General features: G+C 33.6%; 2 protein-coding genes across 4 annotated transcripts; one reads left to right on the top strand and one right to left on the bottom strand.

Annotated features, from left to right (window-relative positions):
• Window positions 1-1,363: 1,363 nt before the first annotated feature.
• Window positions 1,364-4,419, top strand: LOC133676738 (uncharacterized). The gene is made up of 2 exons (XM_062098471.1): window positions 1,364-1,615; window positions 3,137-4,419. The coding sequence occupies exon 2, from the start codon at window positions 3,149-3,151 to the stop codon at window positions 4,091-4,093; it is 945 nt and encodes a 314-aa protein (XP_061954455.1). The 5' UTR covers window positions 1,364-1,615; window positions 3,137-3,148; the 3' UTR covers window positions 4,094-4,419.
• Window positions 4,420-12,173: 7,754 nt separating this feature from the next.
• Window positions 12,174-25,089, bottom strand: LOC133673263 (uncharacterized). 3 transcript variants are annotated; one of them, XM_062094023.1, is made up of 21 exons: window positions 24,931-25,089; window positions 22,124-22,185; window positions 21,949-22,021; window positions 21,725-21,847; window positions 21,304-21,473; window positions 20,102-20,251; window positions 19,370-19,510; window positions 18,502-18,562; window positions 17,809-18,089; window positions 17,267-17,398; window positions 16,866-16,985; window positions 16,570-16,656; window positions 16,323-16,445; window positions 16,082-16,181; window positions 15,858-15,983; window positions 15,096-15,230; window positions 14,855-15,006; window positions 14,509-14,649; window positions 13,489-13,812; window positions 12,871-12,993; window positions 12,174-12,657 (listed from the first exon to the last, which is right to left on the bottom strand). In XM_062094023.1, the coding sequence occupies exons 2-20, from the start codon at window positions 22,178-22,180 to the stop codon at window positions 12,898-12,900; spliced, it is 2,592 nt and encodes an 863-aa protein (XP_061950007.1). In that variant the 5' UTR covers window positions 22,181-22,185; window positions 24,931-25,089; the 3' UTR covers window positions 12,174-12,657; window positions 12,871-12,897. The 3 variants fall into 3 exon arrangements, with proteins under 3 accessions (XP_061950007.1, XP_061950001.1, XP_061949994.1); XM_062094017.1 differs by lacking the exon at window positions 24,931-25,089 and adding an exon at window positions 23,578-24,914; XM_062094010.1 differs by lacking the exon at window positions 24,931-25,089 and adding an exon at window positions 22,377-23,537.
• Window positions 25,090-25,340: the final 251 nt, after the last annotated feature.

Here is a 25,340-nt window from a genome sequence, read left to right as displayed (position 1 = left end):
AAAAATAATTCAGAATTGATGAAATATTGAAGTATAAAATAAAAAGTACTAGAAAATATACAATCAAAAGAAAAAAAAGTTAGAGTATATAATTTAAAAAAATAAAAATGGATAGCTCCTTCACTGTTCATATAAACAATAAAGGAGTTGGAGTGAAGTCCCAATTCTTTTAGTAGAGTAGGTAATTGAAATAAAATGTTAAAAAATTGAGTATCAACTAAATATTATGATATTTATTTGAGATAATAATAATATTATAAAAATTAAATCGAAATAAATTATAAAAATAATCTAGAATTAATAAAATCTAGAAGGATGAAAATAAAAATAAAAAACTAAAAAAATTCAATCAAAAAAAAAATCAGAGAATAATGTTAAAAAAAGGGGGGAGCTTTGTTCATATGAAAAAGTGAAGAGGCTGGGGTAAAACCCCAATTCTTTTTGATGGACTGTGTAATTTTGTAATTAACTCGCATTTTAGTACTAGTTATTAATTTAGAACAGTTCATTGATTTTTCAAAAAAATCTAACAGAAACATTCAAATTGAAATATTTATAATTATAGCTATTGAAAAAAGAAGAAGAATAGAAGAAGTTCATAAGTTTCAGATATTCCTCAACTGGGTCTTCTAATTATCAAATTTATCAAATAGATGCAAAAGTATTTCATGCTTCACAATCAAGTACTTTTGTTACGGTTATTGATGGACTAGATTGAGAACCAATTCGTAATTGATGGACTAATTTTGGATAGACAAAAGGCGAGGGCACCTAGTAAATATTCGAGGCATATCCAAAAATACCCGCAAAGTATCCACAACAAATATCTCCTAATCTATTCCTTGTATTTATGTAAATTTGACAAATATGCCGTTATAAAAACAATTATCAAACAGATCCTTATATTCATCATGTTTCACCAATTCAAAACAATTTGACTGAAATTCCTCTCTCGAGGTCCATGAAATTGAATCAAATCGTTCTAACTCATCTATTTTGGGGCTTAATTTCATCCAAGATCCGGGTCATGTATCTTGGTTGATTCAAGATTTTTTTTAAATTTATAAAACAATACTGTTTTGAAAACAAAAACCAGGTTTTTTTATTAACCTAACTCGTAATAAGTTCTGATTTTTCCAGTCGCTTAGCTGACCCATCAAACTAGGCAAGGTAAGAACTACCTAAAGTTAGGTTATTCCTCAAATATCTTGGTAAACATGTCTTCCCCTTGCAAGTAAATTCATCACAATTTGCTTACAATTTAGTCCCCAATCAGAGGATTGAATTGAAATAATGCAATGAATATAGGCTAAATCTGACGAAATGTTTACCGTAGAGGATTATTTCTCACCAACCCATCCCATCCACGGGCTACGCTCGTGAAAATCATCTCTCTCCATGCTCCGAACCGCTAAAAAGTGCTCTCTATTTTTTCTTTTTCCTTCAGCAAATAATTTATTTATTTCTTTATTTTCTCTCAACCGCCTATAACTCCCCCTCCCCCACTATCCATCCCTTACCAGTCTCGATCTCATAGCCTTACCTTTCGATTCGATACCCTGTAATAACAAGAAGAAGAACAAACCCTAACTTTACGTATTCTTTTTCTTTCAAGGTACCTATGTGCGTGCATTTTCTTCTTTATATTTTTTTTTGCAAATTTTATGGATTTTGGATTTACTTACAAGGCTGGTTTTTTCTCAGTTGAATTATTTCATTTCTGTGATGAGTTCTGTTCATTTTCCATGTCGAATTCAGGGTTTGACTTTTTTTGGGTTATTTGTGATTCTAAGTTGTTTAACTCTGCTGGACTTGGATAATCTTGTGTTTCTTATTGTTTACCTTTGTGTTTATGGAGGAATTTAACTTATTTTTTCTTGCTTGTACATGAACTTTTAGATGGAAAGTGATTCTGAAGGGGGGGGGGGTGTGTGTGGCTAAATTTCTTCTCTTTTTGGGTGGGGGTGGAACATGGAGGGAGGGTTTTCATTGCACTGTTGAGATTTGAAGGATCTTGTGATTAGCAAGAATGGATGTTATTTTTTAATTTAAAGATTTTAATTGCATAGTGATTGTAAGGATAGAAGCCTTGGATATTTATGGATTGAATGGAATACGAGACTACATCTCAACTGGGCTGCTTTTCAAGCGTTTTGGTGTTAACTTATTTTTTTTAACACAATTCTGTTGAGTTTCTCTGCGTTTCCAATTGAAGCCTTCTTTATGACATTAACATGCCCCTAATATGTGTGTGTGAGTTCCAAAGATTTGTTGGAAGATTTGTGTTTTGCTGTTGAACATAGCTATGGGGTATTTTCCAGCGGAGCTGCTCAGATTAAGTAGCAGCAGGTGTAGCTTTGTTGTGTTTTAAGCAATATATTAGTTCAGTTATTTTGACAATATTTTGAGATCCTTGCCTTGTGAAGCAACCTCTCCAATCTATATGAAATGATGGTTACATTGCCAACTTGGGTTCCTTTGCTTTCCTATGTGTTGATTTTTGTAATGCCTGCTTTCTCAAAGTTCGCCAAAATTTCAGTGTTATCACTTGAAGTAACTATTATCTAGATCTGATACATTATGCTGTTCCTTGATGCTAGAATTTTAATGACAGGGATCCTCAAGGCTCAATAAAGAGTCTGTGAATAAGGACATAAAATACATCTCAGATTGCCGGCACAGATTTGTGTCTAAGATAGTTTCTTGTCTGAGGAAATGAATCACCTGCAAATAATTATCATCTTATTATTAGATAATTTTCTATGATTAGATTCAGGATCCGATTGGGCTGCGTGATTTTTTCATGGCCTTGGAAAGTAGAAAGCTGACATTTAAGATGCTGGAAGTGTTACAAAAACTGCTGTATCATTTGTTTTGGGGAAGTTTCTGTCCCATAGTTTAAAAATAATATTAGCTGTTTGTGTAGTTGCTACATAATTATGTCAAGCAGTTCTTCTGATGGAGGCCATTCAGCTCCTCCTGTCGTGCATTTGTAATTGTGTGAGGAATGAGAAGGTCCATAATAGTTTCGCCTAGTCATGCTAATGCTGAATTCATTGGTTATTTGTTTTGTTGGTATTAGATATTACTGTCACACATGGAATTAACTCATGGATTCTACTTCATGGGTTTTCAGGTTTAGTTGGAAATGCCGAAAGGTAACAGGGCAAGGCGTAGGATTGCTTCTCAACAATGCAGGCAGGCACCTTATTCATTACCAGGTTATAATCAGCATATTGCCACAGACCCGTGCTCAAAGAAATGCTCCAAAATTTTGGACAAGAAAGACTGGGAAAATGTAACTTGTTCTGTTTGCATGGAGTGCCCACACAATGCTGTCCTTCTACTCTGTTCATCTCATGATAAAGGTTGCCGTCCCTATATGTGTGGAACTAGCTTCCGCTATTCCAACTGCCTTGACCAGTACAAGAAAGCTTACACTAAAAGTATCTCATCCACCAGGGCTGCTGATAATCCGATTTTGGTCTCAGATTCCAGCTGGCCTGTTGATAAGTGTGAAGCCACAGAGCTTGCTTGCCCTTTCTGTAGGGGGCAGGTGAAAGGGTGGACTGTGGTGGAACCTGCACGGGAATATCTGAATGCCAAAAGGAGAAGCTGCATGCAGGATGACTGCTCATTTGTTGGGACTTACAAGGAGTTAAGGAAACACATGAGGGCAAATCACCCCTCAGCACAACCACGTGCAGTTGATCCCATTCTTGAACAGAAATGGCGAGGGCTCGAGGGGGAGTTTGAACATGATGATGTAATCAGCACGATTCGGTCGACAATGCCAGGCGCAATGGTTTTCGGAGATTATGTAATAGAGGGAAGTCATAATGGTTTTGATACAGATGAAGATGGGGGTTTCGATGCAGATGCTGCAGAGAGGAATGGAGGTTTTGATATGGGCTTCAATCAGAATCTGGTGAATGTCTTCCTACTGTGGCATGCATTTGGGTCAACAGGTGATGACCACAGTAGACGGCTGATGCATCGGCATTCTGAAAGGACCGACCGTCAAATGTCTGATGAGAGTGCTGGTATTGATCACTCTTCTCCAGATGGAGGGCTGGGTTTGTCTGACGAATGATGACAATGGTGATGATGGTGGCATGTCACTTGTTAGCCGACTTCGTTGACATGGCAGAATGCTTTTGGGGCATTCAGGGAGGAGACATTGGCGCAGAGAAGGGGGGATTTGAGAGGATGAAAGAAACATAAAAGAAATTAACTGAAAATTGCACGTGTTTCTCTTTCTCTTTCTGTTTCCTGGTTTCTGATTAGATTGGCTGGGAAAAACTTATAGCGGAAAGAATAACCTTTGCTTTCTATGTATGTAATCTTTTTAGATGCCATTCCTTTAATTACCTTCAGTCCACCTACACGGTAGACTATGAATATTCTTCTGTGGAACAACCTATGTAAAGTCTTTCAACTTCATTTCTCGTACAAATATTGTTTAATCTTTATAAATGGGCTTATTTGCTTATATTTTCTTGAAAAAATACTGTCTTTCCTCTCGTGAACAGTTGAATTTTTATTTTACGATTATTTTTTTCTAATCTAATTCTAATGTTCATGTTTCCTACAATAATAGATTGTTTACCTGCTTTTTCTTTCATGAAAACCTAAGATGTTCTTGTCGTCACCTTGAGCGCTTGACCCTGCAATACTGCACTAGCCTTGTAGAAGGCACTGACGAAAAAACGACAAGGGCTTAAAATTTAGAAGGGAACCAGGTTGCACCTAAGCTATGAAGGATAAGGGCTTAAAATATTTTCAAAAGAACCAAACAAACGGTCCAAGAAACCCAACAACTAAGATCTAAGGGTGTATTTGATATTGGATTTAGAAACATTATTTTGATGTTTTTATATTATTTTATTGTGTTGATATTAAAAATAATTTTTTTTAAAATAAAAAAAGTATTATTTTAATATATTTTAAAATAAAAAATATTTTAAAAAACAATGATTAATGTACACTAAACTTATTCTAAGACAGCTTTCCGTAATTGCTCTTCTTTGCACCATGCAGTATAGAGACTGTGTACTAGTTATTTGACCCATGTTTTTTAACTTTCAAGAAAAAAAATTTGATTGTGCATTGAAGAGTTAATGCTTAATATTTATATAAAATATAATAAAGTAAGGATAATAGGTGTTAATAAATATAAAAAAGAATTATTAACAAAACACCGTTGCTTATATAATCTCAAATTAATTTTTAATGTGGTATAAAAATATAATAATGTTGCAAGTAAGTTTTACACTATCATGATTTTTTTAGCTGAGAAACATAAAGATACTATTTATATTAAATAAAATAAATCTTAAAATATATGAATTGATAAATTGAAAAATAACCGTTAATGTCAATAAAATTAAAAAATAAAAAGATTATCATCCCTATAAAAGTAAAAAATAGATAAGTATGATATTTAACCCCAACTTTTCTTTTTAATGCATGTTTTTTTTAATCTCAGAGGTCATTTTTTCTCACCCAAAACACTTATAAAACATCATACAAATCTTGATAAATATGATCTCAAATAACCTAAAAATCAATTCATAAACCCAAAATGAACCTAAAACTAATAAAAAATCCAAGTTTAGATATATCATTTTAGGCGATGAGAAGGCAAAAAATAAAACCTAGACGGGACTCCCCTTGTTGAATAAAATTTATTAGCATTAATATCGATGTTTTTCATGGACTAAATTGGTATCAACTAAAACTTTTTCTTTTTATCTTCTCTCTCAAACCGAGGATCGAAAAGTAAACAAAAAATAAAATTTTATACCACAATTAAAAATTCAAAATATTGAGAGACTATAAACTTATAATTTAAGAAGTAAAAGGACCAAAGTGAATTTTTTTCTATATTTAAACTACCACCCCTTTTCTTTTTATTTTACACTTTGGTCCCCCTTCTTTATTTTATCATTCCTTAACGATTCTTGATAAATTGGTCAGGAGTTTGAGCATGAAAATATACAATTAGAAAAAACTTCAGGGACTAAACTGTAAGAGAATTTCACTTTAAAACTAACATGATTTCTATCATGTTACCCAGAAACAAAAAAAGAACTACTTTATCTTTGTTGACATAGCAAAGAGCAATTTGAATTCAAATGCAATTTCCTCTAATTTATCTACAAAGGCATTGTCTGACGAAAGTATCAGGAATTGATCCAAAAACAGAAGGCAAGATACGCATTTACCAGAGCGTAACAGTGAATTACAAGCTTCTTCATCTAGACCATGCCTTGCTCCTCGAAGAATAATCTTAAGAAAGCTTTCATTTGCATCTGGATTTCAAATCATGCACCAGCTTTTTCACTACAGAGTCCATGTGCGAGCAGCTGAGCCAATCTCCAGGTTCATAAAGGCATCATATTCGGTAAGCACCAACAAAGAATATTCAGTACAAATGGTTGGTGGCATATCTGATACAGTTCTTCAACAGCCACTAATAAGAGCTCAATAACTACAAGCTAACTTCTCTAAGGGAGACCATGAAGAAAAAGAAGAGAAAACTCAAGAAGCTTTGAAGATTCCTACCAAAGTTCCAAGTATTTAAACGTTTTACCTTCTTTCAAAGTCAGAAGTGGACTCTGTTGAAAGAATATTGCATGGCTCTTGAATGCTCTCATGCCACAACCAAACTTGGTAAACTAGGGAGTATTTCAGAAGATTTATGGGATTTGTTTCTGGGAGTTTAAGAAGGTTTAGATGAGATAATGTGTTCTGTCACGATATAGAAGTCTCTACTGGTTGCCGGAATTAGATCTTCTCTTTCAGTGGGCTTTTGAAGAGTGAAGTTGTTTTTCGGATGGAGACCGAGGTTGACATTATTTTCCCCTTCAATCTGCTGCTTTGCATCTGATTTTACTTATTTTGTGGCAATGGCCACCAGTAAACTATAGAACACATACAAGCCAGAAGAAAAGACATGCTGATCACTTGCAGATTTCCTGAGAAGGGCCAAAGCTCTCAAGTGACTAGGCAGCACAGACCATCAGAATCGCAGCAATAAAGCCTTAAAGTGATGTTTATGCTAATTTAAGTTTACTGAAACACACAACATTCATAGAGGTAAGAAATAGGGCCATGATGAGGATTTGTTTTCACCATCACCAAGATTAACACCCTACACTTCATCACCCTGCAATCTCAAACCCGCCCGCCCCACCTCCCAAGAACATTTAAGCTATTGAAAAAACCAGTTTCCAAACCATTGAAGGGGAAGGTAGCATCAAAAGAAAGTTTCTTCAAGAAGCTACTCGTCAAATAAAGCAATTCCAACTAAAGAAAGAATGAAATAATAAGCATGCAGGAATCGACGAGGTTTTGAGCTTTACGTTTCAGAATTGAATTCGAAAGGAACTGGTGATTAAGGTTATTTCCTAGTGAAGCTTGATGAAAATATGAAGCCCAGTGACTTTCAGAGAGCACTTTGCTATAATTTGGCAAAGAAAATGTCTCCCTGGAGGAAGAAAGTACAAATACAGCAGAAAGTAATCTGGAAATCTGTTGAATTATGATTACAAGTCAAATGCCATAGAAGGAAACACAAGTAAATCCAGGGCTGCAAGCGACAGTTGAAATCTAAGATCAAAGGAAAAGTGAAATCAGATTAATTTGATCCCGTGCAGACATTCCAAGTTCATTAAAAAAACAGAAATCTGATAAAAAGCGATGGATATTGAATTCCTGTGTTTGAATTTTCTCCACAAAAACAAATAGCTATTCATCTCTTCTGATGTTTCCTTATATCTTGAGAGTGTATTTATTAGTCTTTCTAGCTTATTTAATTAGAATGGACTTTTCAATAAATATAATAAAGGCTAAGTTTTATAGCTATCAAAGAAAATAAATTTACAGGTTTAAAATGGTATTTAAAGGGTTTTTTTTTAACTCAATGTAAAACAAATCATCTCCTGAACCAATCACCGTGATAAAATGCATTTCTTCAAAAACTAATACAAATCATAAGAGTTGGATGAACATTGCTATTTAACATGACTTTGAAAAATCCTAGGTTTTTTAAAAGACGATAAATCTTGTGAAATTCTTGTTAGGAAAAACACCCTAAAAAAACAAAATATGTGTAACGTGTATTTGAGAAAAGCACATGAAAAACAACATATCACGCTTCTAAAGCATGACCTATTTAATAAGCGTGAAAACTATTTTGTCACGCTTTTGAATAACAACATTTAGTAAATGTTGTGTTTCAGAAGTACGACAAGATAAAAATATATTGTTTCACTAAATTCTTTTCAAATGGTGTTATTCTGCTAAAACTTTTAAATTACTATGCTAATTTAAAAAAAAAATCTTAAAATTTTGAGTGATGATAAGTTTCTCTCTTCTAAATTCTTTACTTTGGAAGATTGAACTGTCCCTTTTTTATGTTATTTTGTATTTTCTTTTCTATTTCAATTTTAAGAGTAAAGTGCCGACCACTAAATCTAAAAAATTAAATAATAGATTAAACTATTAAATAAGAAATTGATTACATAGTTTATAGGCTCACAAATATTTTTTTTAATATAACAAAAAATATTCAGACCATAAAGAACTATTTGGAATTGTTATTAAACTCAATTAGACAGGTCAACCTTGAAATGTTTCAATTTGATTCCTTATCTACCATGAGTTTAAAATTAAATCGTATAAGAGTTGGCTCAATGTGACCCAATCGACTTAGTTTGTCCAAAAGCAACCCAGTTAACCGGTAAGAAATGTCTAAGGATGAAATTGAGAAAAACAAAATAATGAAATAGACAAAAACCCCTTTCAACCCAACTTATTATCTAGCTCGAGTTTAAATTAAATCAAGTAAAAGTTGTTCTTATGTGATCTAAACGATTTGGCTAGTCTAAAGGTAGCCCAATCAATCGGTATAAAAAAATCCATGACAAAATTGAGAAAAAAGAAGAAAATTAATAGAGAAAAAAAAAGGAAAATAGCAAAAAAAAAAAAATGAATTGAAAAAAAAAAGGAAAAAAAGCGTAGGAGGAGCTTCCCCATTCATATGAACAGGGAAGCTCCATAAGTTTTCCCAAGTTTTTTAATATAATAGGGTAATTAGTTTACAGTGCCATACTATGTTGCGACTCAAATAACAAAAATAAACTTAAAAACATATTCATGCCACAAGAAACTAATTGATATTGTTATTAAATCTGATCCAGCAAGTCAACTTTGAAGCCTCCTGACATGACACATTGCTTGGTCCATGTTTAAAACTAAATCATGTGAGAGTTGTCATGATATGACTCAGTCAACTTGACGGGTTCAAAGACAGCTTGATTGATTAGTAAAAAATATGGTTTGGATTTAAAAAAAGAACTCGAGATAACTTTTTTTTTTAATATTGAGATAACAACATATTGGATTGACCTGAATTTCACGACTTAATCTGCCAAATCCGCAATTTAGGTGATGGACTACACTGAGTTTAAGAAATTTGTTTTTTTTTCTTGAAAAATATTTTTTACTTAATTGTATGATAATTAAAATAGACTCTTATAAAATCAAGCAAAAACCAAATGTCAAGATATTTATTTAAGACCGTGATAATATTATAAAAAATAAATTGAAATAATTTGTGAAGAAAAATTCAAGAATAAGTATATGTTAAAAGTTGAAAATGAAAAAAGAAGGATGAAGTTGAAAGAAAAATAAAGAAAGAGGGAAATGCAAAAAAACCAAAAACAAAAGATGCAAAAAAGAAGAAGAAAAGAAGCCACATCCTGTAATGTTTATATGGACAGTGGATTAGGTGCAATACACCCTAAGTGTTTTGTATAGAAAGTATAATACCATATAGCGGCTTAAATAAAAAGAAAATGAGAGTGCTTTTCTACAATTCAAAGTAGTAATGTTGAGAGTATAATTATCAAATCAGCTTAACCTAATAGGTCAATCTTGAATTTGGTCTAGACGAGTTTGTTTTCAAATAAGATAAAGAATTAACTTAAATAAAACTTGGGTGATCTTGTGGGTCAATCAAAGATTCGAGTGGCTTGAAAAAACATGAATTAGACCCGACCAAGTCAACTTCAAAGATTTTTTTAAAAGTTTTTGCTCAAAATGACATCATTTTAGTTTTTATTTTACTTTTTGTCGAAACAACCTCATTTCATTTAACAAAACGACATTGTTTTGGAATAGTCTCGAATTAATCCCCTATTTCAAGAGTTGATCCACTCAATCTATAGCCGAACCTAATAATTATGGTTAAGAGGGCGAGGAAGTAAATTTTTTATAATACATGGTCTATTTTATAAGAATTCCTAAAACATTTTAAAAGTTTAAGAGGAATTTTAGAACATTTAAGAACTGAGAGAGCTTAGGCCATCCCTGAGTTAACTACCTTTTTGAGTTGTTTTAGATATTTTTATAAAAGTATGGATATTTCATATCAACACTATTCAAACATATAAAAAACAATTTAACGCATTACAATTTAAAATAAACTGTAAAATGAACACTAAGTGTTGTAGGGTACATCTTAATAATTTGACTATGTAAAAGGGGTAAAAATAAGAAAATGAGTTGTTATCTAATTTTGTGGTTACTAGAAATTCTAAATGGTATTTATAAAATTTTTTTAGTAAGGGTTTGATTATACTAAAGAAAATATAAAAATCACCTTAAAATATTCTACCTAAAATAAGCTGTATTGTTATTTGATTTTAATAATAAAAATATATAATATTTCACCTAAATTAAAAATTCATAGGATAATGACTTGGGATATAGGCTTAACAACGAGCCTAATCCTTACTTTTTAGGATATGGGACGAGGTTTGAAGTAATGGTAAACAGAAACATGAGTTTGGACTTATTTATTTTAAATTAATCCACCACAAATTAATTATTTCACAAAGCATGATCACCATAAATGTTCTAACCATTTCAATTAATATAAATGAACATAATCAAACCAAAAAGAAAATCACGAATACATAGTGAATTTATTCAAACAATATCAACATCAACATACTTTGCAATTCAAAATTTAACAAACAAATCACAAATTATTCTAAAAATAAATAAATCACATATTGGGATTCAAAATTATCCTTCACAAGTTGTTGGAGTTGGTTAGAATTGGACCGTAGAGGTTGGAACGAGGAGAAACAATGCTAGAAAAAAAAACACAATGTTAACGCGTACTGTTCACGTGTCGGATAACTAGTCAAGATTACAGGGCTTCTTTGCACCCGCAACTAAGGCAGGGGCGCATGGATATGCTCGTGTGCATGACTCACTCTTTTTCTTTTTTGGTGTAGGCAAAGTCGATCACCTCCGCCAGAGCTGGGAGATCAGAGCCTAGGAAGTTGTTGCTGTGTTGGATTTTTCAGGGTTGTTGATGTTTTTTCTTCTTTCTTTCCTTGTGCTCGTGGTGTTTCTTTTTCTTTCTATTCTTATCTTTTCTTTGCTAGGTATTTTGTTTGGCTAGACTTTTTGCAAAAATCTCTCCTTTAATCTATGTATTTGTCATTCTCTTTGTTACTTTTCTAATTATATTATCTAGGATCCTCTGTAAAATAGGAAAAGCTAAACTAAGAAAAAATATTGCTAGAAAATTTATATTGTTTTCTTTTTTATTGTGGATTTCTAATTAGTTAAATTTTATCTTTTTAATGAACCTCTTTCAATTTTTTTCAATTTTGTTTAATTCTTCTATTTGTTTTTTTTTTTTTTTGCATAGTCTTCCATTGTTTTTTAGTTCCTTATCACATTAGTCCCTTGTTCTTCTTTTTTTTCTTATTTCACCGCTTAAACTTGTCTTTTTTTTTAAAAAAAATGCCAAATAATAAATTGGAATGAAAGTAATTTTTTAAAACATAAAAAATTAAAGGTCAAAATGAGTTACAATACTAAATTATTACACAAGTAATATAACTATATATATTCAAGAATCATGGCATGCTCATAGTATTTGATTTTGGTTGTTTAAACCTGCTTTTCATTTCAAATTATAGTAAGCATGTTCTTGGCAACACGATGCACCATGTTAAAAGCAACATCATTTTGATGCTTTTAACATGCATGTTACCAAAATACCCTAAAAACCTGGGTTTTTAAAAATATAAATTTATAATTTTTTTAAAAAAATTATCTTTTCAAACCAACCTTGAAAGCTATAGTAAAGCCAAATACACTTGCAGGCTGTTAGCCTATTTCATACGACAAAATGGATCCATGAGATGAACAAAACGAAAGAAAGAATGAAAAGAAAACAAAATCAGAGAAGGAAGAGAAATGTCCTGTGCAAGTGATCATCTAACAACGGATGAACCTTCACTTCTTTCCATTACAAAATTTTACCTCCAACAACATTCCTATTCCCCCCCCTCTAATCATCTATTACCTAATTCAAAATTGTAGGCAATACATGCCATTTAAGACTTCAAAACTGTGCACGCATGCCACAGAAAACATGGAATATAGATGGTGCCTGCATTGAATTGCGAAAAAAGCCATCTTCTTTTCCACGTTCCCAGCCACAATGGCAAATCCTCATAGACCATCAAAGCTGTTCACCTTTTCCAAGTTCGTATCTTGCAATTATGGGTCATCTTATTATGCAATCTCTCCAACTTCCCTCTATTTGCTGGGAAATTGAGTATCCTACAAGAAAGTGACACAGGTCGGCATTCTTAAGAGAGAGAAAAAAAGAAATGGCATGGATATTTTTAAAAAATAAGTTGTCACAGCTTTGATAAATTTCTTCTTTCCTTTTTCATGTTTTATATTTCTCAAAGAACTTTCAGAATGTCAGTAATCAGAAACTCAATAAATTCACAGTGATGCAACTCAAGTTATAGAATACAGAGTCATTACCGCAATGATATTATAAGTCATTTGCTTCTACTGATATAATGAACTTGTTAGAGTCTTTAATCGATCAATTGCACACTTTATAATGTGTCTTTCTTCTATTGGCACGTTGATTTCCTCTAAAGACTGCAAAAACAACAAAAACATGAGATGACATACATTACAAACTAATAACATAAATTCTCAACACTTAATTTCCAATGTACGAGCCAGTATATTCAATGACCCCTCAAAGTCAAGAAAAAACAGAGGTTAATTTTTCTACCACTCAGACAAGTTTTCTGCTGAGACCTTACAGTCATGTCTCCAAGTATCCATAATCATAAACATCATGCTTTAAAGAGCCGAGCCATGCAGATATGAGGAGCTTTCGATCCACAGCTTTCCAATAATATTTTCTACTATTAGAAATGCCCCTTTATGTACATAGCTAAACATGATATCCAGCAAGACCGATATGCACAAGGAGTATTTGATTTAAAAAGGGCCAGCCAGACCTTCAATCTCTCCCCTCTCCCCTTAAAATGGTGAATTCTTTTCCTTTGTTGATAAATCTTTTGCAATACAAAAACAGAGAAACATAGAACATGGACAAGAAACGCCCGGGAAGCAAAATTATACCTGTAAAGAGCATATGCTTCGTGAAATGTGGTCAATCTCTTCCTTGTATAAATAAAGAATTTGCTGAACCTTAGCTTCCCTTTGCATCCATAGTAAAACAGAAACAATAGCATTTATAATACTTGAGCTCCCCTTGGCATAACAGATACGATCACCAGATAGAAGTGAGAAACTTCTTCCATTAATCAATGACCCCATCACGTTCAACACAAGATTGAGAAGTTTGTGACTTCTATCAAACAGGATAAAGCTAGGCAGAAGATAATAACGACGTGTTTGTCCATGGATGGAGCTCATGCTCTCATCATCATCTTCTGGAACACACTGTTAGAGAAGTGAAATATTCTCATTTCAATAACTAAAAAATCAATGAGGGTTGCTTGATGTCTATGAAGCAAATTCACAAAATTTAGTGCAAAATAAGAAAGATTAAATATCCAGCTCACAAAAAGTAAAAGGGAATTCTATATAGAAAAACTTCATCATGACCACGGAAACAACTGCTAAAATGTATTTTGTTCCATGAAACCTGGAAATTAAATGAAGAGATTCCTCGGCCAATAAATACTCTACCCTCCTCATTGGAAAATTTAACGCCATCATATACAAAAACAAGGGAACTGAACAAAGATCTATGCCATAAAGAAAACAATGAAGTTTCAAAAAGCATCCCAGTTCCCATCACAAAAAGTATAAAGGAAAATAGATCAAATATCATTGACTTAACAAAGATTTAGGTTGCCAGGGTCAAGACTCAAGATACACACAGCTGTACCATATAAAAGGAACCAATTTCATATCATCGTCTTGCAAGACTTTAAGTATTTATTGATAAGTCAAACATCAAATATCCTAATGGCAACTCAGCTTTTTTTCTCTCAGAAAAGGCAGAAGAAATAGTGTTGCCAGCAGCACTCCAAAAGAAAAACAGACATTGATACAAATACAAAAAAAAAGAGAGGAAGGTCTTAGTAAAGAAGAAAGAAATCAGGACAGTTGTTTAAGGGTAGGAATACTTACATGTGCAACATCAATGAGATATGCTGAAAGGACATTGCTTAAAGAGCAAATACTTTGTTTAGAAAGTCTCGTGGGCTTAGAATCCAGTGCAACAAGCATTCTGAGCATAGCACAGGAATTGTCCAGAGGTGGTTTTAATGACTGAAAATATGAAAAAAGGTGTCACCATTGAGCCTCATGAATGACCCATCACGAGTCAAGCAAACAAGATATTGCAAACAAATTTCTACCTTATTTCGTGTTCACGTTTTGAAATAAAAAGAATTTGTCCAACAGAAACCTCAGAAGCCCAAAAACAGGACCATCTATGTAAATAACAAAATTGCATAAAAGCCAACCAACTTACTATCTGCTCTAGTATTACTTTCTCTAGAATCGCAAAAACTAGAGAATTGTCACCCATCTGCGACAGGCATGAGCAAACAACACTGATCAATGATTTAAAAGTTGCACGATTTGAGGTCTTCTTATCTCTCTCCGTGGCAGGAAAAATATTTTCTGCAGACATGAATCTCCTTGTCAGACACAAACTACATAAACTATTGATCCAAAATTGCTTGCCAAGGGAGAAATCATTCTGAATTTACCAGGAAAAACTTTGAAACGCGAAGCCAAAGTGATTAAGAAGCTGATGAAGTCAGAAATCTGAATATGGCCAGCTTTGTAGGTTGAATGTAAAACCTCTATGATCCGGAATAACATAAACGGATCCAACTCATGACCTGAAATATATCAGAAAAGAAGATTTGAAATAAACAACCTTATTAACAGTCAGAACTTAGTTTTCTCTTTCATGAGTATCAAGTCCTCCTTTAAAGTTTAATGCTTACAACAACCATCCAAAAGCAACAACATTTCTTAAAAACCTCATTAAAGAGGTATAAGGATCAAATAAATAATATGTTTATAATGATAAAAGTCCATTCTAATGGGAAGAAATGTTGAAGGAAAATGTTGTCATCATTAAATTGCAAATTGTCAACTAAACTGTCATTTCAAAATAAGTAGTCTTTCAATACGAGCTAAATCAGTGGAAGACATTCTGTGCAAGGTTTCATGCAGAAGTCTTTTTATTGTCCCCACAATGAAAACTTTTGCACCTTAGGGAACGCAAGACACTACAAGAGTGACAGAAGCAAGCATGGGTTCAAAGATATTGGATCCTTGCTAAAAGTAGCAATGTAAATTTTGGTAGAAAGGAATCATTAGAAATAAAGTTAAGTAATGCAACATCTTGAAAGTTCATATCAAGTTCAACAAAATGTTTTATGTCAGTTCCAAAATAAAGAATCAATTAGGGGAAAACTAAAGGAAGTTAGGGACTACAGTGAGGGGAGAAACACACTTACACAAGCAGCAAGAAGCAATTGACTTCAGCAAAGTTGAATCCAGTTGAGAAAAATAATAAAGACAACAGATAGAGAGTTCTTGTGAATCCCTGGCTAGCCTTAAAAAAGGACCATAACATATGTTCCCTGCTCAACAAAAAACGAGTATGACAATGAACCAAATAATGAACCTCCCATGGGCTTGTAACCAAGCATGGAATTTATCAGGAAATATCAGCACTAACCTTTGTCTTGATCTGTGCTGTAGAACTCTTTCAGCAAGCCTTGCATATCATCATACAACAATGAACGTTGCCCCAGGCGAAGTAGAAGATGCAACACAACCTGTGAGGAAGAAAGCAATAAAAGTTCGCCAAGTTCATGCATTAACTGAGCTGCATGTGAACTTGATAGCAAGAAGAAAAGCAAAACCTAAATATTGATGACATGAGTAAAGATTTCATCTTCAACAACTACTCTAAATACCTTGGAAGAGGATGAGTGCCGGTCGCCTAGCAGAATGAGTAACATAGGCAGCTCTCTTATCCAAGTAATCTTGTAGTCAAATAGTCCTGAATCATTGACATCTGTGCACAGCAGATCTTCATGCTGCAAATTTTGTAAAAGGTATTATTTGAGAGATTCAGTCATTTTTTGCAGAAATAGAAACGATGAGAATATCTTCTAAGGAGGCAAGGAATAAAACTCTTTAATGCTGAGGAGTTGAACATACAGAAATGACCATTTCTTCAATTGCAGCAAGGCAAGCTAATTTTACTGAAGACTCTGGACTGCAATCCTGGAATGTCTTTGTAAATGCCTGCAACAAAGATATGATTGTTTAACATCTTCATTACCACCAGATCTTACAGTTCTCTACAGAACATGTAGAGTTTTGAAGAGAAAAATCTATAACCAAGAACCCCAGACACGGTGACAAAAGACAATCTCATAAAGCAAGAGAGACATCAGCCAACATAATTTACTTAAGACAAGTTATCAAGCAAATTCTTAAAGAATGAGTCAAACCTGGAGAAGGCGATTCTTCCAATTTCCAATCACCCGTGACACAAGTTTTGGGATAAAAGGAATCAGTGTAGATATCTGCTTTTCTCGAACTGCTTTGTTAGATCGCACGTTACTGCAGCTCTGCATAAAAAAAAAGATGCAACAAATCAACAAAAAGTAAATAAAGGTACTGCTTCCAAATCATCTAAAAGTACTCTTTTTTAAAAATATCTGAAAATCTCCCCAAACAGCGGTGCAACTCAGAGTGATTCTCATTCCTTTTCCTTCATACTGTTCTACTATGAAATAATTTGATAAGGAAAGGAACATATTAATTTGAATTATCTGGTCCAAGATCCAAGGTTTCCTAGATTATCATCTTTTCTGCTAATTCAAGAAGTATTGACACACAGGAAGCACACCTTTTCAAGCAACACGTACTCCACAAATGTTAGAAATTTCTCAAATAAGACAGCAGGTGGGCAGATCCATTCACTTAAGTGCATAAATATTTCTGTAATTACAATGTTCAAAATAACATATCTGTCATCATCCTGCAAGCAAGCAAAAAGAAAAAGTTAAGGCACACGAGCTACTATAACAACAACTACAGTTACAAAGACATTTTTGAGACAAAAGCTTCCTTGTTAAAGGAAGCAAACAGGAAGTTACTGCAGAGAAGTATGCACAGTAAAAAGTGTTTGAAAGCGAGGAAATCATGGGATGGAAAAACATTTTGAGTTATATCTCCACTTGTTTGGTTGAGAAGAAATAGAAGAGAGGATGTAGAAAGAGGCAATAAACTTTTCTGAAGGCTTCCCCATATCTTATCCATCAGTAAGAGGCAATAAAGTTTTTGATGGCAGATACATTATCCTTATATAAAATATGGACCTTTTGTTTTGCATCCCTTTCCCTTTTTTTCAACCAAATAGAGGAGATATACTTGGAAACAAAGTCATACCTTTTCTGAAAGGTGATGCATTGGACTGAGGGGAAACACAACTAGTAACTTCTTCAACAATACTGATGAGAAGCTTTGATCAAGAGGTGGTGATTCGGGATGACCTTGCTGAATCCCATGGATAAAGAATGCGACTGCAAGATCTATGCTCCGAAGTATGTTAAGCATGCAATCAAATGATTGTGCATCTAGTGAGTCGTGAAGTACAGGGAGAAAATCTTGGAAGCAATTGACTAAAACTGGTACAAGGTCTTTCAGCTTCTTGATGATGACGGAATATTCTACACAAACAAAAACAAAACAAAAGAAGGTAAAGGCTTGCCACATTTTACTATTTTAAATTACAGTTATAACACAAACAAAGGGCATAAAAGGTCAGACAGTTGTGTATTGAATGTTGAAAATATGCTACTCAGCCACAATTATTTATTATCAGAAATGAATGGATTTCTCCTATAGCATGGCAGCAAGAACTACCAAAGTGGAGCTAACAAGTAAGCAAAACAAAAAATAGCTACCATTGCTAAATACTAAGTAAAATTGAACATAAAATCTTCTGGTGCAAGATTAAGCATATTGTTTGTACAGTAACATAAACATATTTCCATGCAGCAACAGTTGAATGCTGGTAACAATGAGCCTGTCACTCTACAAACCCATAAAGAAAAGTGAGGGCGAGGTGTTTAGACATACCTGCAAATACTGTAGGCACATCAGGCTCAAAAGCTTGCAATATTTTTTTCTCAGGGATATTCTGTGAAATTGAAAAAAGTGTTATCAGAAATAGTTAGGCAAATCAAAGGCAAGAGGCTTCGCAAAAGTACACAAGTATAGCAAACCTCATAACACAATTAGACACAAGAATAATCCATCCCTAAAGTTGTACTTTAAAACTAATAATTTTACTTTTCAATATGAAGAAGATAATTCATATATTGACGAGTTCATTTCATCTTCAATGCATGCCATAGGCATGTCGCAGAATAACAAATTAACCATTGCTCCGGAACCATATCAATGAGCCACCAGTTCTATGAGATGCGTATTGTATTGAACATGCTATTGGGCAAAATAAGAAATCTCTTGTGCTAATGGAGACTCACTATGAGGGTCATTGGCTGAGATCTTCCATGTTGCAAAAGTAATAAATTATCCATGTCTATCTAATCATGTATTTATATGCGATCCAAAAACCAACTACAGATTTCATAATAAACTTCCCCAAAGCTCATGTTTTCATAAATTGTCAACCAATTCATGTAAGACCTCCAACATACAAATGCAGTTTAAACTGCTTATACAAACAAAAGATCCATACAACTGTTACAATGAACTAAATCATCTATCTGTCATAGACCACTAGTGCTTAAAACTCCTGCTACTATGACCACAATAACAACTGGAAAATTACAGAACTATCTTCCAGAGTATGATGGTACAATCATGCATAGCTGGGTGTAAAATATGACCTAACAGTTTGTACCTGATAGAAATTTTACCAAAATCATTAGGATGTTAAAAGGAAAACAAACGAGTTTTGCAAGTGATTCTCAGGGAGCACCTTTGCAGGCAGGTTAACATCTTTACTAGATGGCAACAACAACAAGCATCGCACCAAACCAGCAAGAGCATTCTTCAGCTTGACTTTGTCTTCTAAATAGAACTGGTTCTTCCGAAGAATATCTTCATAATTTTGAAGTATCTATTAACGACACGTCCAGCAAAAAAAGCATCAAAATGCAAATAGAAAGAATGATAACCATATCAACTAAAGTTCATGAGGTATCATTTTGATGGCAAGTAAGCATTTGGGAATAGCATTATCTTAATTCTTATCAAATTTAATATGAGGTTATTTTGACAGCTCAGCAGCATATATTTTGCATGAACCTAAAATGACAGCATCTACCAAACCATAAATGGAGGAAATCAAGAATATTCAAAAAGCAAGTAACCCATCAAAGATTTGATGAAAAGAAGGATATCCAATAAGACCCGATCCAATAAGCAACTGCAACACCATATTAGAAGCTCATGATATTATAATGCACTTGTGTGCCACATGAAAATCTCTCCATTACAGTTTCGTTTCAAATAACACTATGGTTCAAGTCTTTCACAATGAAGAGATGACTGCAGAACTTTAACAATGGCATTCGGACCCTTATTCACATTGCACTAGCCACCACGAACAAACAAAGGGTAGAACAAATACAAAACAAGTGGGTTCTCAAACACCAATAATAAAGAAATGCACTCCAAACATTTGAATATCATGAACAAATGAAGATACCTTTTCAGCATACGAGAAAAATGAAGGAGGATGATATTCAACAGCGAGATCAAAAAATTTGAATGCCATAAGTCGAACGTCAATTGCTAAATGTGTCATTGCATTAAAAATGTAAGCCATCATTAACGAAATGACAGGTCCTTGATTATCCTGGACATGCAAGGATAGAGAAATAATGTCAAAGGAAGGGATAAATTAATGATGATAAAGAGTGATAAAATAGCAATGAAACTGACAGAATGCCTCATAAAAATGAAAAATGACCAGCAAAAAAAAGAAAAGTAATTGGAAACAACAAACCATAGAACCTTGTGACTTAGTTGTTGTACAGGATACATTTGATTGAAAAGAAAATCACAAATCTCTAATCTCATCAAAAGTAAAACTAACATCTTCTGTTAAAAAATAGTAATTTTTTATTATCCCCTAGTCTCAAACTTCATTTGCCAGTCCACCTCCAACAAAAACCGATAGCACCACTCCTATAAGCAGTATTCTGGCTAGTTATTGAATCATACAAGCAACTTTACCACTAGATCAATCTATTAATGTCTCAAAGCTCACTATTAGAAGATTGAGAGAAAAAATAGACCCCCTGTTATTTTTTAAATTGAAAACTTTTGGAAGAATCCTTCTTTCTCATTTTAAACAATTACTACAGCTAGCTATATCCAAGAACCATGACAGTTTAATTTAGGCATTTTGAGCATGCCAATCTTTAGATGAAATTTTCATCGTTTGTATCAAGTCTTTGAAAGACACCGGCATTAATACTAATAACTGATTAATATGAGTGCATAGTCAGGGCATTGATGTTTGATATGGTTCTTCCCTTTAACCGCTTTCCATGTAGGGTTTGCTCTCAAGATTCAAACAAGAGGGCTTGTGCTTTACCAATTGTCATTAGGATATACAATTATAAGCTGAAAATCTTCCTATTTTTTTCCCTATCAATGTCTAACAAAAAAACCCATTAACATCATGATGACGATAGTTTCATGCTCTTGCGATAACCAAGAAGAGCAAGAAATACAAATCGAAAACAAAACATTACAAAAGAAAAGTCATACCAAAAATAGACATAATTTTGAATGTTAATAGAATATAAATTATTGAGCCAAGGCTGATACATGTCCTTATAGATTTAAAAGTGTCCAAGCAACCACCCTGCACAAACATGCTAGAAAGAAATGATAAATTACCTCTTTGCAGCCCGGTAAAATCACTAACTTAAGAAGTTGATATAGGTTTTCTCGAACAGTTTTCTCATCATCACTCATCCGTTCACGTAATTTTTCTATAACAGCATATCTGTGCAATTTAAGCTCTTCTGGATGATTGAGGAATAAATCCTTCATGCCCATCAAGGCATCTTCAAAAGGAAAAGAAAAAAGAGGCTCTGGTCAACATCAACATTTCCAACAAACGCAAGATAATAAATGCAGAGGCTAAAATATAAACCGTAAAAATAATCATGAAAGCAACAAACAGTCAAGTAGCTACCAGATAAACTCAACAAAAGCATTTTTATGAATACATAGTTTCTTTCTCTTTTAATTACAAACCCAAAACTCTTAAGGACAACCTTTTATTCTAACAGGATAAGATATTTAAAGAAAGTACCTTTACGGACTTTCGCATTGTGATGGGATGTATGTTGAAGAAGCTCTTTCAAAGTCAAGCCTTTCTTGCTCACAGCTAAACCTGCTTTCTCTGATGCCACACTCTGCTCTGGAAGAACAATTGCTGCTCATAACACACACACAAAAAGAAACTTCCATTAGTAACATTACTTCATAAAAAGCACAAAATTTTAAGAAGAAACTAAATGGAAATATTTTTTTTACCTTTGGATTTAATTTCTGTGTTAGTAGTATTCTTAGGAGGTGGCAATTTCCTGCCGATCTTTCGCTTTATTTTCTACAAAATTAACAAGAAAAAAAAAAGAGAGCAAACAATTCAAGTTCACAAGACATGAAATTTAGAAAAAGGAGGAAAAAGAAAGAAACTGTTATTACTCACTTTGAAGTCAATTCCACGCTTTTGCTGCTTCTTGGAAGAACCCTTAGTTTTTGCCATTTTCACTGCAAATTACAGAAAAAGAAGAGTTTACGCATCAAAATTACACTTCTGTTAACTGATAATAAATTAAAATTGATAATATAATTCAGAGCACAGGGATTTGAGAACAAACTAGTCAGTACGAGGCAAAAAAAAGCTGCAAAAACAAAGAAAAACAGCTTGAATTTTTTTTTGGGAGAGAGAAAACTCTCACAAGGTTCTACACCCCTTTTGTTCTTCATCAATGGCATTTGGGAATGCTTTTGGTGACGATTAATGAAGAAAATTTCCCTTCTTGCTTTGTTGAAACCATATTTATCAGACCCGGCCTAGGTCGTAGGTTGGCTAGGTCAACCCGGACCATTATCAAAACAACGTCATTTTAGTTATTTTTAAAGAAAACTGAAACAATTTTGCTTTGGACAAAAATTTTAAAAAATGCAAACTATGTCGTCTTGGGATTCTAATCATTTTCCAACAGTAGCAGCAAAGGGTATTCCAGCCTGCAGATTCCAATCATTTTCCAATTTCGATTGAAGGATGATAGACTTAAAATTAAAGACCATTAAATGAAAACCCAAATGAGTAAAATGCAAGGCATGCTCCAGTGGGCAGGGTAAAACAGGAGTATTATTGTGAATTATGCACCCAACATGCTCCGGTATCTTTATCATTCTCAATTATGTACCAGAAAGGCTCTGGACATGCTCCAGTCTCACAGTCAATATAGGTTTCTTTTCTTAACAATCACACCCTATAACCAAGTGTTAGATAAATGACAGCAAATTCTTCTACCAGTGGGAATCATGTATATTGTAAATGCAGCTCTCAACTTTTTCAGCAAATCTTCTATGCTAGCTCATAACAACACCCCCCCCCCCCCTCAACATACACAAAACACATGCACACAGAAACAAAAGTGAAGAGAAAACAATACAGATGCATATCTAACCTATCTTCAGAGTGCAAAACTTGAAAATATATGAGCCAATTGACTTGAGGTGATACACTATATTCATATTCGCCTCCTAGGAAAATTCATCCTATTTCAGGGTGTAAAACTTGAAACCATAGAGCCAATCAACTCCAGATATATTACATTCACGTTTCACCTCCTAGGCAACTAGGTTCTACAACAAGATTCTATTCAGAAAACCTGCAGTTTTATTTAACAAAAAAAAAAGTTGCCCAAATATTCCAAAAGCCTAATTCGCACTAAAACACAATGAAAGACACATAAAATTAGAGTTTCATATGCAATGTTGATGCCATAAGCTTCCCATAGGCACCAATCTCAACATACATCAATGAATAGCTAGTCTTAGACCTATATCAAAACCCTCATACGCAAAACCAAATCTACATAATCATTAAACAGGTCTTGCAGTAAGAAACAATTAAGATTGGTACTAAACTGGATGAAAGTGAAAAGGTTGCAACAGCCTTGCAGGTTGATAGTGAAGAGGAAGCAGGTCAGATATAGCAGAATGTCGATTTTCAAAGATTGAAGGTCAGTACTGAGTGGTAGCAGTGCAATGTCGAGTATTGAAGCAGATTAGCAAAGTGTTGGCTGACATTGAATGATTTATTAATCTATGATCGGTGGTCGCTAGGGAAGGGTTTTAGGCATAGTTATAAAACCCGACCCGGCCATTGATCCGGTAAAATGACCGGGTCATAGGTTTGGTGGGTCAACCCGGATCAACCCAGATCTAGAACCAAGGCACACGTTAATATGGTTATTTTAGCATAAAATATCACATTAACATATATACTAGCATAATTAATTAACATCAATAGATTAAAAGGTGCATTTGTTTTCAAAATGATGTTTTAAATTCGCAACTTAATTATCGAAAAGGAAATACTTATGAACAAACACAAAATCAGCTCAAGATTTTGTGGAAAGGACGTAGGGCATGAATTGATAATACTAATGTTTGCAAAGGTAATAAAAGACTGAAAACAGATTCAAAGATTGTTTGATTAAAATAAATAAATGCATGAACAAGTTCTCTACAAAAAAGATCCAAGAAATGGTAAAGTCAGAGCCTTAAAATGCAGAGTAACAACACCTTTTGATAGGAATTTATCTTCTTTATGCTAGGAAAACAAAAAAGACCACATAATTGTGATGTTTCAATGGTTAGATTCAAAAGTTACGGTTTCTAACATCAAAGTGAAATTATAGAGAGAAATTCGATTCTAGTTAACATTATTCAGTTCCCAAACCGAAACAGAATAATATGAACTTCCCAAAGCTTTTAGCAGTACATCTTTGATATACTTCCTATTCTAGAAGTGAATCCCCAAGATATATGCAAACAGCTACCTCTTCCACAACAGGGTTCAGACAAAATACATTGATGCTATAACAAAAAAACAAAGAAAAATGTAAGAACCCAGAAACCATTACCAATAATAACTCCATAATCACTACAATATTAAAAGAGATTTCAATCATCTTCCTTGTTTTTTCTTTATGTTTAAATGAACTGAGTTTGATTTACTTGTAAGTTGTAACAACTCTTCCAGTGTTGCATCGTGCCTACAGGCAATCAACTATGGACCCAAAACAACTAGTGGTGATCTAAAGGATGGTTGTCAAATGAATACTTTTTTCAATTATTTGTTCCAACCCGAAGACGAGCTTAAAAACCATGGAAAAAAGAGGGAATCATTCAAAATCTGCAGCAATTGTATGCAATAAGAAATCTCAACAAAGAAAAAAACATAAAAAAGTAAGCAGTGTAAGGAAGATAGAGCACCTGTGATTATAACTCTCTGTTGGTTGTTATTGTTCTGCAAAAGATAACAAAAGATAACAGAGAAGGAAATGAGGGGCGGGCTGCTCTTCTCAGGAAATTAGGGCAGGGACTAATTAATTAGTTCTTCAACTTTCGTTTTGCTGCCAGCAACTCAAAGGAAAGTTAATATTAAGTAAGACTCTAAAACATAGTTATAAAACCCGACCCGGTAGTTGACCCAGTAAAATAACTGGGTCACGGGTCTTGGGGGTCAACCTGGGTTAACCCGGGTCAATAACAAAAGGCACACATTAATATGGTTCTTTTAACATAAAATATCACATTAACATATATGCTAGCATAATTAATAAGAAAATATCACATTAACATATATACTGCATTTATCTTCAAATAAATAAATATTTAACATA

This window comes from Populus nigra, chromosome 1 (genome assembly GCF_951802175.1).
Source record: "Populus nigra chromosome 1, ddPopNigr1.1, whole genome shotgun sequence".
In the NCBI taxonomy this organism is placed as follows: domain Eukaryota; kingdom Viridiplantae; phylum Streptophyta; class Magnoliopsida; order Malpighiales; family Salicaceae; genus Populus; species Populus nigra.
The sequence above is the reverse complement of the archived record's forward strand: the minus strand, read 5'-3'. Positions and strand labels throughout refer to the sequence as shown.

What these genes read in the sequence shown, in the direction of transcription:
- LOC133676738 (XM_062098471.1), top strand. Translation starts at nt 3,149, where the DNA reads ATGCCGAAAGGTAACAGGGCAAGGCGTAGGATTGCTTCTCAACAATGC.
- LOC133673263 (XM_062094010.1), bottom strand. Translation starts at nt 22,413, where the DNA reads ATGCCATTGATGAAGAACAAAAGGGGTGTAGAACCTT. An exon ending in TTTTACCGGGCTGCAAAGAG is followed by an intron (nt 20,252 to 21,303) that starts GTAATTTATCAT and finishes TTGCATGTCCAG; the next exon opens with GATAATCAAGGACCTGTCAT. An exon ending in GAAGCATATGCTCTTTACAG is followed by an intron (nt 12,994 to 13,488) that starts GTATAATTTTGC and finishes TTGTTTTTGCAG; the next exon opens with TCTTTAGAGGAAATCAACGT.